At 39.3% G+C, this 14,732-nt stretch overlaps 1 protein-coding gene across 1 annotated transcript in view; it reads right to left on the reverse strand.

Moving 5' to 3' along the window:
- Nucleotides 1–4,829: 4,829 nt before the first annotated feature.
- The window catches only part of LOC106647465 (uncharacterized), a 76,638-nt gene continuing 66,735 nt past the window's right edge, over nucleotides 4,830–14,732 (reverse strand). Inside the window, exons 11-16 of the mRNA XM_089588677.1 lie at nucleotides 10,214–10,320; nucleotides 7,121–7,293; nucleotides 6,857–7,021; nucleotides 6,488–6,770; nucleotides 5,396–5,540; nucleotides 4,830–5,247 (exon numbers count right to left, since the gene is read on the reverse strand). Of these exons, the coding sequence (XP_089444803.1) occupies nucleotides 5,004–5,247; nucleotides 5,396–5,540; nucleotides 6,488–6,770; nucleotides 6,857–7,021; nucleotides 7,121–7,293; nucleotides 10,214–10,320 (1,117 nt within the window). The 3' untranslated portion in view covers nucleotides 4,830–5,003. The remainder of the gene's footprint in view (nucleotides 5,248–5,395; nucleotides 5,541–6,487; nucleotides 6,771–6,856; nucleotides 7,022–7,120; nucleotides 7,294–10,213; nucleotides 10,321–14,732) is intronic.

A 14,732-nucleotide genomic window follows, 5' to 3' on the forward strand; every position in this document is an offset into this window, starting at 1 on the left:
AACGAGCATTTATGGCAACGTTAGGTCAATTGAAACGCGCGCGAAGGGAGTCTCGTGCTGCTTCGTTCCTATATCATATGTGTGTGTGTGTGTGTGTGTGTGTGTGTGTGTGTGTGTGTACAATATTATAGGGGACATAGAGAGAAATGATGTTGTATCCGAACGTGTAATAATTGGCACTGCAAGTGTAGGGCCATACGTGACCATAAAATTAACATTTTTTTGTCCCTTCCCACATCCCTGCAAACTTCGTTGAAAGTATATTACGTTGTGGCGTGATGTAAAAAAAAAAAAATAACAATTAATATATTGGAGTATAGGGGCAGTGCGTCGCAAAGTATACCTCGTAGAGTAAAATATAGGAGATATTATATTGTTAGGAAAAATGTCACATTCGTCTGATGGATCTTACGAAGAACTCGTCTGTGAATCTTGAAATGATTTCGCGTTACTTTTTTCATTGGAGACTGTATACGCAAACTTTAGTAGATGTATTTTAGATTTTATAGATTTTGCAGGAGTCTTTTATGCTCTAAATTCATTGGCACGACTATTTTTGAATATCGTTTGAAGTAAAAAGGAAAAACAAAAGAATATTAAAATAATGACTTTCTTGGTACTTAGAGATTTTTACATACTTATGCTTCTCTTTTTTTTTTTTTTTACTTTACTTAAAAAAAATAAAATAATAAAAAAAATAAAACAAATAGACACGAAAGCAAACTAAAGATTTTTCGTTGCTAAAGTGTGAATCCGAAATACCTCACTACTGTCGTAAATAATTAAGTTTAACATATATTACATTGATTTTCGTAGATCGAAGATTTTAAAGTCCTGTGAAAGTGATTTGATCTTTGTTAATGTTATACTATGATGCACGTAGTGTTTAAAATATATTATATATGTATGTGTATAGGCAATTGTTTTTTAAGTGCTTGGCACCAAAAACTTGTTAAAGCTCGTTTTCATTAGTAAATGTTGGAGAACCAATATATTATAGTTAACTCTATGGTCAAGTTGAATCTTTGTCTTTATCTTTTTTTTTTTTTTTTTCAAATAACAATCTCGTATGAATTGTTGCAATGAAATATACTTTTCAAGTGATCAATCGAGACTTGCTAACGAAAAAAGTGAAAGTTAGAATCTCAACAACATACCGATTGTAGAAACTCGTTACACATTACTTAGGGATCTTATAAACTCTTTTTATTCAGAGATATATATATATATTTTTGTATTTGAGTAATATTTCATTCATACAACTCGTATATTTAACGCTATTGGAATTGGAATTTTAAAACTTTGAGCTTTGCAAAACATTGTTACTTTATCACCGATACTTATTTCCTTAGATAAATATTACTTGTAAATAATAATATAATTCTAAGAGTCTCGAGCACATTCTCGGGTATTTGCAAACGCATATCACAACTTTTTTTGTTTTTGTATCCTTTGCTATCAACGTTTCGATGTAAAAATCCATGCTTACTTTGTGTAAACGATTGTATACGATTTGACGAAATCTCTGTTAAATCCTTTGAAATCGAAGACTACGAGCGCATTAAATTTTTCTTTCACACATACACATATGCCATCATAGAATTATACCTTCTTTTGTAAAATATCAAATAAAGAATGTTCATTTTTACAATAACTTTGATAACTTTTTTTGTTTTCCAATAGACATTGGAAAGAAATATCTATGGGGATGCAAGTAGGGCAAACAAAATCAAAACTATTTCATTTCAGGTAGTGCTTCGTTATTTTTTTTTTATTCGTTTTCATCTCTCCTGTTATATGAAACAATTGACTATTCATCGCGACTTAGACACACCCGTCTATAACGTACATATACATGTATATAACATACAACTTCTTTCGGAGGACCGGACATCAGACTGTGTCGCTCAACGTGTTTAGAGATGCCCACGAAACGTGGTCACCGGTGCGCTTAGCTGTAAATTCATTTTAAAATAAATCCAAACAATTGTGAAAATTATTCACGCGCACGACATACGTCGATACATTGAAATCGAATGGAAATCGTTCAGGGCGGACACACACACACAGACGCACAGTAACACAGGCCTTTTTCTTCAATTTACATCGCAACAAAGATCGGTATATGACTACAAGTTCAACAAAGTCGCACAAAATTTATTTAGCAACAAATCTTCGGTTTCGCCGATAATATTGTTACACACCCTCTGTTTATTTATAACTTGGACACTTTCATCATTGTTTTGACGAGGTCGATGAGTTGTCTCCTTCCGAACGCAATGCAATAATATAATATATCTCAACACATTGGATCCCTATATTCACATTTTTTTTTTTTTTTTTTTCCCTCCTCAAGTAACACAATTGACGCGATTCAGTCGATCATTTCGTACAAACATTGTTACTACGTGTCAAGCGATTGCTAAACGAAAAGACAGTCTGACTCGAGTTGCTCGTCTTTTTTTCTTTTTTTTTTTTTTCGAAAATTCTACATCTTCATAAAAATTTCATCCAAACCATGGTCATCGTACACGCGTTTTTCCCTGTATTATATGGTATATGTACACACAATCTTTTACAGGAAAAAAAAGAACAATCATTTTCAATTAAAAGTAAAAACGAGGGTTAAAATGGCTGTCGAGGCAAATGAGCGAATCAATATGCGAAATTTCGCGTATCCTTCCGACGAGCGCGAATATCAATTTTCCTCGATCGGAGGTATATATATATATATATATACACATAGGCTTCGATTATCCGCGGGTGATTGCGTTGCGGAAGATACGTATATATGCCCACCCGAGAAGACCCGAGTGATTGATCCGCATACGTCATCGTGGGCCACCCTGCCTCCCTCCGCTACACACGCCGCGGCCGCAATTTTCGTGAATTACTCGGGGCTTCTGGGCTCGATGGCGAACGCTCGGTATACATATACGTGCACGTACGGTGTGGAATAATTGCACGTACAAGCGCCAGGATGGCTTCGGGTTGAGAATTTATCGTTGCGGGTGATATAGGTATATTATAATCTATACCGGTTTTCTAACTGATTTCATGCAATTTGGGCGTGGGTGTGAAAAAAAGGTAACTCTGGGGCGTTCGAGCTAGGCTTTCTTTTGCGATAAAGTACGTACTTACAGCGCCTTTTTTTTGTTTTTTTGTTTATTACTCTCTTCGTGGGACGAATAGCGATAGAATTGACGAGGTAGCTGTTTTTGGCATTTTGTGACGCGAGCGAAAATGACATCTTTTTTTTTTTTTTTTTTTTCTCTTTGATAGTGCAATTTACCGCGTCGAGTCAATTTCGTACGTGGTATCATTTTCTTCTTCTTCTCTGTCGTAAGTGTTGCAAAAGAATCCGATTTTTTTTTTCAGATTCATTTATTTACAGTGACTATACTCTACGGCTCAAGGGCGTGTTTTATCCTATGATCGAAATCAATCATTATGGTTTGTCCCGAACAAGATTATTCTTACAATCTTCAATTCAACGTTTTTTTCAACTGACTTTTAATAAAAAAAAATCATTCGATCAACGCTAACATCATTTTTCAAGTTCATTTGATCCGCTTTATCGGATTTGAAAGTTAGAAGGGCCATATTCTTTGTTGTTTATAGTAACAGTAATTACATAGCATGTCTCTTAATTTTCACTAAAGCCTATTTATTTTTATTTTGTGAACAAACGCTCTCGAGCCCTTTTTTCTCAATCCAATAGAATTAATAGTTTTTTATTTGAATCGATTTTCGTTACGTTTCAATGGAAACTGGACTTTTTTACACTTGAAAAGTCTTAGACCGCATGCTGCCATGAGACCAGATGCATACTTTATTTTTCATTCCTATTAGATGCGTAACATATTGTTTATTATTTATTTGTTATTTTTTTATCAAACCCTATTTCGTTTATACTGTTGATACACGTATATTTATTCTATTAAGTTTATTTATTGGTTTATTCTTAATAATAATCAATAAGATTCATCAACAATTGATCGCTCAGAATGGCTCGTGTATTGGTCTTTGCTTGTCTACAATTATTATTCTTGTTGTGATTTATAGTATATGTACATTCACCTCCACGGGTGACAAATTGTCACCCCCACCAGCCCTTATTTATCTAACGAAGCAAAAGAAGCATTGGTTTTCGCTAAATGTCAAGTTTAATTTTTATTGCCTGCAATAAATTTGCCAAATAAAAATGTTAGGCATGACAATTCTGAACGATCAACCTACGGGTTAACAATAAAATCGAGTACTGCCGGGGACAGGCGAAGCTCGTTCATTAAAATACATTGTTGCTTTTTTTCCTCCGCTTTCATACAAACGCTCGTCATTACGGAATTCATTATTCATCGTTATTTTTATTCATAATTTACAATATTTCCACACTGCGTTTATTGATAATTCATTACATTTGGTGTACTGTACAATTATACTAGTAATATTTTACCATCAGCTCACGGTCGTTTTGTACAATGTTTCGAAAAACTCAATGATTTGCGACTTCGTGAAAGTACAAAAACACGTATGTCTTATGTACACGATCTTTTAATTTATACACGTATGGATACAAAAAATTTCTTTACCATCTAGCTAAAAATAAACCTTTTCATACACGTAAAATGTGGTGAATGATGTCAATCAGAGATTATGAGAAAGAATCTAAACCGATTACAATGAGGATATTATTAAAAATAAAAATTTAACAATTATCAATTCGATCGCTGGTATTTAGAAAATCGATCGAGCACTAAATAACAAAAAATACGTAGCACAGCAGGAATTCATCCTTGAAACAGTCCGCACATATACTTGTCATCGTAAAAAATACCTCTTGGCCACCTATATTGCACTCCAATTCTAGCGATTTACTCTCACACTCTTTCGTCTCGTTTTGCATCATCTTACAAAAATCCCAATTGTCTTTAAATATAATATGATAATACATATGAATTGTTTCGATGGTATTAACAGATGTACCTTGGCATGGGCTCATTTTATGGCACAGCATACACAACAATACGTCCAAGGGCCGAGGAGGACAAGACAGTCACTACAGTGGCCCTTAGTACCAACAGCAGCAAGAATAACGTGGACCCACCAAGGCTGGGACTCGCCGAGGAGCTGACCATCGCCACGTTGATGCTACTGCTCGGCGAGTTCTTGTTGCGTGACTTTAATGCGCTTTGGCTCCGCCACCTCAGCACGTACTGCGGAGCCGTGCGACCCAGTGCTTGCAACCTGCACGATTAAGTTAATATTAGCACGCGGTTATCTTGATACATCGAGCTGTGGGTATATTAAAGGAGGCGAAGGGATGCCAAAGCAAGGCAAGGACGTGGATACGTGAAATTATTGAAGAAACGACAATGGAAGGAAGAAAACTCACTTGACGATGACGGAGCGCTTCTCCTGGCCGATGGTGAAGTTCCTCGCAATGTCCCGGGAGCAGAAGGTGTGCAGCCTCGGGCCCTCGTTGTTCGCGCTGGTCTTGTTGTACTCGTGCACCGTCAGATTCCAAGCTGTACACGGTCCTGCGAACACGCAGATATATATGCACATTAATATCCTACGTCAGACGCACTGCACGTTATTTCGCTTGAAGAATCTAGATAATGACCTTTTCGGTTCAATCTTTTTTTTTTTTTTTTTTTTTTTTATGTATAACTCTTTTTCGCTGCTAAACAGAATAAAAACATCCGTGGAATATCCAGGAAAAGTTTTGAGTGCTGAGTTTCCAAAGAGTTTGCCTACTTTGCATTCATAAATAAACCGGCGGCGGTGGAGAGCTTTTACAACGTTTACATGCAAACCACTTTTTCGCTAAACTTTTGCATAAAACACGGACAAAAAAAAAAAAAAAAAAAACAGAGTAAAAGAGAGAGAGAGAGTGCACTTTCCCGTTTACGAAGAAGCACCGTGCATGGGAGGAACCGCCCAGTCGTCTGTGAAACTTTGAAGTGGCAAAACGACCGGACGCTTTTTGCCTCCCGCTCCCCCTGTTTCGCTTTTTCCATCTCGTTTCTGAATGGCCAGCCGTCATTTTTTGCCTCATGAAAGCTCACTCCGTTATTTGTTACCTTTTTTTTTTTTTTTTTTTCGGCGCACAAATCCTTTGGGACTCGGGGAAGCCTTAATACGTCGCGACCTGGTTTTTTTTCCCACCAGCCGTAGGGATTACTTTTTTTGCGTCGGCTCGCCTTCTCGTTCCATGAACCGTGACACTCCCAGGTAAGTAGATGAGCAGGATTTTCTCAATGCAAGCCGAGCTACCTCGTGTTTTGCTTAGTGTCGTGTATATATACAGACGGAGTTTTTCACGATTTGTTTATTGGTGCCCATTAGATAAAAGTGCAAGAGCGGAATTTGTACAGAAAAATTCGTAATCCCATTTTATAATTTTTACTTCAGTCTTTGTAAAAAACAAATTTTCATCTCATGGTTTGAAGGAAAAAAAAGAAAAAATGTAAGACAGACTCACTCGTTTGGGAAGACTCGATCATGATGACGAGTTCTCGGTTCGCTGGCACCTCGATCAGATAAGTGCACTTTTGCTGGTAGTACCGGTTGAGGGCGAAGCTGAAGTTGGCCGAGAAGCCGGCGCGTATTTCCCCCTCGAGTTTCCCGGCGATTGCCTGATACGAGCCGCAGAACGTGTCGTCGGCAAACTCGTAGTCTGCGCTCAGATTGAGGCTCGTGTGGCTCGACCTCGACCACTCGATGTACACCGGTGTCGTGCTCCAGAACTCGACTGGCAGCCAATCCTACCCACGTAATGACAATTATCCGTTTAATATCATGTTATGGTTTTCCAAGGATATGTTGGATTTCAGAAAAAAGTGAGACTCACCCGATTGTTTCCACAGAGACATGCCAGCGTGTTGCCGTGGACTCGCGAGACGAGGAGCAGGTGGTCGATGTCGTCGAGCGAGCGGTTGCTCGCGCACCTACAGCCCTGATCGCCGCACTGCGTCGTGCACTGGCTGTCGTGCGTCTGGTTCATTGTACTGTTCAACTGCCGGTCATCAGCACAAAGGAAAATAATACAATATTTTTGAAAAATTATAATAATTTGTACATTTCACTCTTTGATAGTGCAGTGCTTTCCACGTACCGTTATGATGACCGCCTGGTTGGCTGCTGGTATAAAGTACTGCTTGCATTTGACGTTTCCCGAGCTGAACCTGTTGACCTTGGGATGTACCACCTTACCCGTCCTCGGCGACCTTAGACCGTAGTACTCGACGTCGCAGTGAGTTTTGGGTTGTTGCGTCCCAGACTCACGCTCTGCAATCAATATTAAGGGATTTACTGTTTTTTTGTCAATATGCGAGTGATAACGTGTTGCAACTACGTATTTTTTTTAGAAATTTCGTTCGTACCGTCGGTTCAAAAAATCTCTAGACTTATACAAAGAGTTTATTCTCTACGTGCATTGACTTGCTAAAAATTCTCGGGAAGCTGATGTCTTTGGCTCACGTTTTATCTCAAAAAATGTTTTTCCCTTTTACCCCGTGACAAAAAGAGGAGCTTACATTGAAGTCCATTATGTTTTCCATTTCAATTATTTACCTTTTCAATTTTTTTCGTTAGCTTTTACGATTCTATCTTCATCTACTCACTGGTGCGTGTCTCTCAAGTTTTTATAGCTTTTAAAGGGACATAAATGGACTGACAACGGGTTTAAAACAAAGAGAATCCTTCTGATTCTTTAATTTTAATAAATCTTGCTATTTTCTGTATTTTTTGTTAAAATAACTTAAACCGTAATGTAAGCAAACACATTTTTTACGACAAAAATGATAATGCCTCCTCAAAAATACAGTACAGTGAAGTGCATTGAGCTAGTAGTGAAGTCTCGATATGGTCAGACCCGCTGGTCGTTGGTGCTGTCCTCAAGTATTAGAAAAAAATCGATTGATTTACTAAATTAGCAATGTACTATTGAAAAAGTCAAGGAAACTATATCAAATACCGTACTAGAATGTAAAAATCAGTTTATTAAACAAGTAGTAATATCCCAATATAGTCAGACACACTGCATCTAATGCTGTTCTAAGGAAGGAATAGCAGTTTAATAAACAAGTAGTAACAACCGTGTTATGGTCAGGCAAGTTAGATAAGAAGGTAAATTTTGATAGGCAGCTGAAATAAGCACCCAACCATGGGTAATGTAACCTTATCCACAAAAAATTTAATTCGGTTTACCCACACAATAGTACTTTAATACAATTTAACTTAGAAAAAACAGTTTACGGAACAAGTATTGATAAATTAACATGGCCAGACAAGCTTAACTTAATGCTCTCTTAAAAAAGGAAAAGCCGATTCTTAACCAGTAGTAATACTCTCATAGTCAGATAAACTAAACCTAGTGTTCTCTTGAGAATGGAATATCAAGTAGTTATATTCCTATGTGGTCAGACACACTACAAATAATATAGTCTCAAGGATGAAAAAGTAGTTCACTGAACTGGTGGTGATACAATTAAATAACAAAATGATACAGTCAAACGAACTAAATTTAATGTTGTCCTTAAGTTTGGAAAGCAGCAAAGTAGTTTAATAAGCTAGTAATAATACTCTGATGTAGTCAGACAACCATAATCGAAATGGAGGCAAACGCGCTGCTAAAAAGAAACTAACAGTCTTTACCTGCTAAGCCATCGAGTTCTTTTTTTAGCTCGGCTTCTCAAAATTTTTCTCAACCCCTTGTCCCTCACACTCATGGGAATGACGACTGCCAAAATATTGTCTGTTGTTTGACTCTTGTGCTACAGAAGCAGCTATTTTTTCCGTTAAAACTTTTTTTTTTTTTTTTTTTTTTTTTTTCAACTGTAAAAGAAAGAAAATCGTTCTGTTTCCTTCAATGTTTCCAGCTACAGCATATCATGAAAATATTTACTCTTCAAGCTTCTGTGCACTTCAATTTTGAATTCTCAGGCGTTGCTGTAATATTTGTACCTCAGTCTGCCTTAGCATGCGTGAGTGAACTCTCCGGATTCCAACATAGTTGTGAGTAAAATTTGCTATTTTAAAAAAAAATAAGCTTGTGTTGGAAAAATTTACCGATCGAGGAAGGAAATCAAATGCCTTTTGTGCGTAAAGATGAGAATATGATAAAAATTGTAGTAGGGTGTAATTTCCAGCATTTCGCGTTCACGAGGATTCTTCATCGTTTGCGCGTATGAAAACGCTTGCACACACAAATTTTCGCTCCCTATCCCGGATTCGCACAATTTTTCCGCCCTCGTTAGCAGAGCACCAGCTCCGCTGTGCTATTTTTCTCTCTCGTTCCGTCCATTTTTCAGCTCTCAAAAATTTTTTCCCCAGTTTGCATGTTTTTTTCCCATCTTCACCAGCACGTCATCCACTCTTGGCTTGATTGAAGAGTACACAGACACACACACACACACACGTACATCGAACATGTAAAATCTGATGAAGTTGGTTCACCTGCTGATTCACTCGCATTTTTACCGCGCTTCCACTCGTTAGTCTTGCAGTCTGTATCAATCTTTCGATGGTGCTTGCACGACGAGCAAATCCAATTTTTCACTCCTCGTCGTCAAATTTTTTCGCATCTGTAAACCCGACATCTGATCCTTGGAAAAGTTTTCCGAAAGTCAGTGTACGCTAAAAGTTGAAAGGAAGGCAAAGCAAAGCAAAGGAAAACATCGTCGTAGAGTATCCCGGTAACGAGATTAGATGCGGGGGCCAATTACCCAAGCGACTCGGGCAAATGCGCACACGCTCAAAGTGTCCGGTGAGTACGTGGTGTGTACAAACGAGACGGGACGGAATGAAGTGGAGGCGGAGAAGGTACACATCTTTGGCATCAAAGGGCACACGCACTTTGGGCTCGTAGCTCAACGGCTTTGACATCTAAACTGTGGGTGATGTCTCGTCGTATGATTCCTTGACGTGGTGTGTGTCCAATTATTTGATCCGTGGTGCAAAAGGATGGTCGAGTCAAACCTATTCGATGGAGAGCAAAATTACCGAGGAAGCTGAGAAGCACCGTAAATCGACGGAGGATAACCCACGACCTCGTGGTACCTTGCAAAATGTACAAGTAAAGGAGAAAGACAGAGACACTGGCTGATCTTTCCAAGTTTCGCGTTTGCAGGATTTTGCGACGCCCTGCCCTCGACTTTTTTGGGTAATTGAGATAAAAAAGAAAGAAATGTGATTAAAGGTGTCTTACCGTTGTGGAAGTAGTACGAAACATCCATGTAGTCTTCGTCGGTGGCTCGCGTCAGTATGATTGTCATGTTTCTGCTGCTCGACGAGAACCTTTTGAGCTCGTTGTGCCTGAAACACGGAAAAACAATAAATGAAGCTTTTGATGCTTGTTTAAAAAATATTTCAGTAGATTGGTGGTGGATCTTTACATGAGAAGTTCCCCAGAGAATCGACAAGCGTCGAGAAAGCTTTAGTAATTATCTTTGAGCAGCTGTTCAGTGCTGTCCCCATTTTCCAGGACTTTTCATGTTAAATATTTTACAGTAAAATTAGTTGAAAAAACAATTGTATCAGATTATGTTTTAACAAGTAACACTTGGCTTTGGTCCTTTCCTCTAACAATGGCTCAGAGCGATAAATTGACACTACAGTCGGAGCATGCAGAAATAAAAAGATGCCCCTGCTCAATAAATAATGAGATAGGTAGGTACGTTGATTTGTGAAGGTTACACGTTGGCAAGCTTTAGCTCTGAGCTACTCAAAATTTTACAAGCAGCGCCTTTGTTTCCTTCAAAGGTAGAGAGCAGCTTGAAATTTCGAGGGCGGAGAATGCGATGGCATAATCCATTATATACGAATTCACAAATCACTCGTGAGCCATTCTCTTTCTCTCTCTCTCACACACACACACCGTACATAATGGAAGGCGGGCAGGTCTAGCTCGTGTCGACATACCACGTCGACGTTTGTAGCTCGGTTTTAGGAACTAAAGAGGAAGAAAGTTAATTTTGTTGATCGAGCCAAGAGGTTTAATGCCAGTTTGTTTTTGGTTGATTAAATTTGAATTTAATTAGATACTCTATGAAATATAAAAAAACCTATACAAAAGAATGATCGTAGTGCTAATAAGATAGTCTAAAGGTACAAAAGTGGGCCAACTGACTTAGTTCCTCGGTTGAGGAGCACCTACTCGTTACCGCGGCTCAAGTGTTCAAGACCGTATAATACCATCCCTCCGATACATCGTTAGGTGCTTTTGTATAATGGGGTGGTGGTGGTTATACAATGTATCCTCGGGGCTTAAAATTGCAGGCGATGCACAAAACGTCTCTCGTCTGCTCCCGCTAACGAGTTCAGAGTAGCGTTGGTTGAAGAGGAAGGATTCTCCCTATTTCACAGCACAGTTGGAATAAAATTATATTTTTACAAAACCAAATCCAGCAGACTATTGTTTACTCGCTTTGTTATTAAAATTATAAACATATGCAAATTGTGGGGGAAAAAAGGAGTCCAGCTGATATTTTTTTGGGGCCCATAAACAGGGTAAAGTAACCCGATCTTTCCTTCTCGGCCCCGACCTCCTCCTTTGCTCGTGTGCATCATAAATCATCGACAACCAACTACACATGTACCACAACGGCAGCAATGGGAGCTGTTGTGTTTATCCCACCGTGGCCCAGTAGTAGTAGAAGCCAAAGTGCCAGTAGTGGTGGTGGTAAGGCCTGGGCCCATAGTGCATTAAGCTCAGCCATAAATCAGAGAGCACATCTCCGCTCCCCTTGGCCCGTCCCTCTTACGCAACGAGCAATTATAAAAGCACTCGGAAAGCTTCGGAAAGCGCAAGAGCGAGGGAAAGGTAGTTGGAGATGTCCAGAGTGGCGGGACCGGTAGGCTACAGCCGGATGTTTCGGCGGCTGCTGCTGTTGTTCCTGATGTGGCTCGGGCGGATGCAGTTCGGTTGTGGGTCGCTGCCACTACCGTCGCTTCTTCCGGATGGGACATCAAGAACAAGCGCAAACGTGCCTCCGCTTCTGCTCTTCCTTTGCTCACTATGTTCGAGCTGGAAATTCCAGTCACGCTGTGCTCTTTCGGTACATAGATAGATGGCTTTGGGTTTTTTAACTGTCGGAGTTAGGACACATCGATCGCTGGTACATTATGACTCAGAAACATCTTAAGCTCAAATTTTTTCAATTCCCAATTGGAAAGCGAGCTATATGCTTTTGTTATTTATTTAAGTACTTATTTAGCTGCTTATTTATTGATGGCTCAGACAACGGATTTGATTTACAATCAAAATCATCACAGTTTGTCAACGTATCTTTCAGAGCAAACGGCAGGGGGGGCTCTTGATATGCCAGCGCACATAGTGCGGCACATTTAGAGATAAATCAATCCAATCCTACCTACGTATGCTCAGAGAGGGATGGAGAAAACAGATTTGCGAATCTAGCGCGTGTACAGTTCGGCACGCAATTTCACACGAAGGCAAGGAGTATATAGGGTGAGGAGAGGACGGAGAGATCGATGCTGTACAGCATAGGTGCAGATCGCACATTTATCTTACAAGTGCGCACTTGTATGCAAACTCGCTTGCTCACTCAGTCGAACAGTACGTAATGAGCCATGTTGAAGGTAAAACTGTATCCCCGAGATGTGAACGACAATTTTTTAAATTTTGGGTTCTCGAATGCTGCATGTAACTCGCTTTGTCTGACCATAACTAGTTCGTACTACTTAAAATTCAAGCCGGACGGTTTTTATGAGCATTAGACCAGTGGATAAGCAAAAGGGGGCTCAAAAAAAATGCATAACTCACAGTCAGTGTGGAGAAAAAGAGGAAACGCAAGCGGCGAATATCGTCGCGCGCAAGCGCATGAAAAACAAGCTCCGGGCGTTTGCCGTAAATCGCGAAAGAGAGAGCTTGTGGCTGCCACTTTCGCAGGCACGGAGGTGGAGGCGCCCACCACTGGAAATTAAAATAGATTAAACGCGCCTGCGTCCATTGTACCGTGAGTTTGAGTATATACCTACATATAAGCCAGTGGGGTGGAGGAGCACAGCGCGAATTCTTGCGATTTTATGAGGCGCGAGGCTGGCACGGACAGACAGGACTACGCGAAATCGCTTTTCTCCCACTCCTCTTCTCCCCGTCGAGATTAAGCATGTTATATAGACTCGGAGGGGGGTGAGGGTGGATTGAAAATTGCACTCGCTCTCGCGATGAAGGTGGGCTGGTATATTTTGTCGTCGAAACGAGGAAGGACGGATCGAGGCTGGTGTATGAATAATTTATTGGTGCTCCGCTGGTGCTGGTGAAAGTTTCAGGTGGTCCTCTCCCATTAGCCTGTTCCGATCGAGAGTGTGTGGATATTCAGCTGCTGATGTTGAATTGATTGAAATCATTATTTGTCGCCCGTTCGAATACCACCCACTGATTACGCGAACTTGGTCTGACCTAATCTGGATACCGACTACTTTGATTTGCGCAGATTAGTTCTTGTTCGTTATTTTCCTTCTGTTTGACGGGTATTTTAATTTATAGATATGAATTTTTAATATTTTGACGTATCGTAATCCTACCTGAGTAGGAAAGACACGTTTGGTTTGTAGTTAGCTCGGTAAAATTTTATTTGGGGTGCGCGAATTTTCCACGCTATTGTAGGATCACTTGTTCTTTGAAAGTAAAAAACGAATTTTTCCGGATCATTGTGATTTGCATGCTTAATACGTTTTCAAATAAATGCGACACGGAGGTAAAATATTTTCGACAAAAGAGAAAAATCGGGGTGACACGGGCATATCTACGTGCGCTCGGGTCGATGGAAAAATATGCACGCGATGCACGTGATCGAAAAAAACTGTACGTGTTTCCAGCAACAACGCACAATGGGAGATTCTCTCTAGGGACACCTGCTGCAGAGCTTCTCCCACGCAATTTATAAAATACCTCGGATATATCAATACCCCGATGCTGCCATAAAAGCACGAAATCCGGCAAAACGCGATTTCCCACTGGAGGCGTATCTACTGAACGACTTGGTATTCGCATATCTTCCATGAAATAGAGGAGGGGGAGAAAGTAGGTACGTTTAGTTTGTACATTTTTATCGATAGGTTTATTTATTTTTCCTTTTCTTTCGTGTCATGAATCAATTGCAAAGGGTCGCATTTAATAATGTACAGCATCGTAAAAAAATGTTCAATCATAGTTTTGAAGTCTAAAAGTTAAAAGTTTAATTTAAATTGAATTTCTAATTCAACACAAGTTAAAGTTATGATTGTTACAATTGTTATTATGAAATGCCTAAAAAACTATTGCGTATCAAAAAAAACTTTTAAAGTTGAAATAAATTTTCACAAGGAGTTACAAAAATCCCTCATTTAGTTATCATATAACAAATAGGACAAAGAAAAGATTTAATTTCGCATATTGGAACACAATAGCACAAACAAACTATTCCTAAATCAAGCAGATTATACGTTTGTACAACGATGCATTAATTTGGATGAGATAAGGGATATATTCCTGTAATCGATGGACGAATATGTCAAACTATAGGTAAACTCCATTAGTTTCCAGTGTATTATTTGCAATCGGAAGGACACTACTTTTGTCAATAGCGAGCCCGCATATATATAGGGTACGTTATGTGGTATGCATTATGCGTAAAATATGCGCGTTCGGGTGGCAATTTTCGCACCGATGAAAAGTGGATCAATTATGTGCACTTCTATTGTTCTCATATAAATAACTCAAT

Source organism: Copidosoma floridanum, unplaced genomic scaffold (assembly GCF_036245765.1).
Source record: "Copidosoma floridanum isolate Cflo_tuat_1 unplaced genomic scaffold, Cflo_Japanese_pri ptg000007l, whole genome shotgun sequence".
Taxonomy (NCBI): Eukaryota; Metazoa; Arthropoda; class Insecta; order Hymenoptera; family Encyrtidae; genus Copidosoma; species Copidosoma floridanum.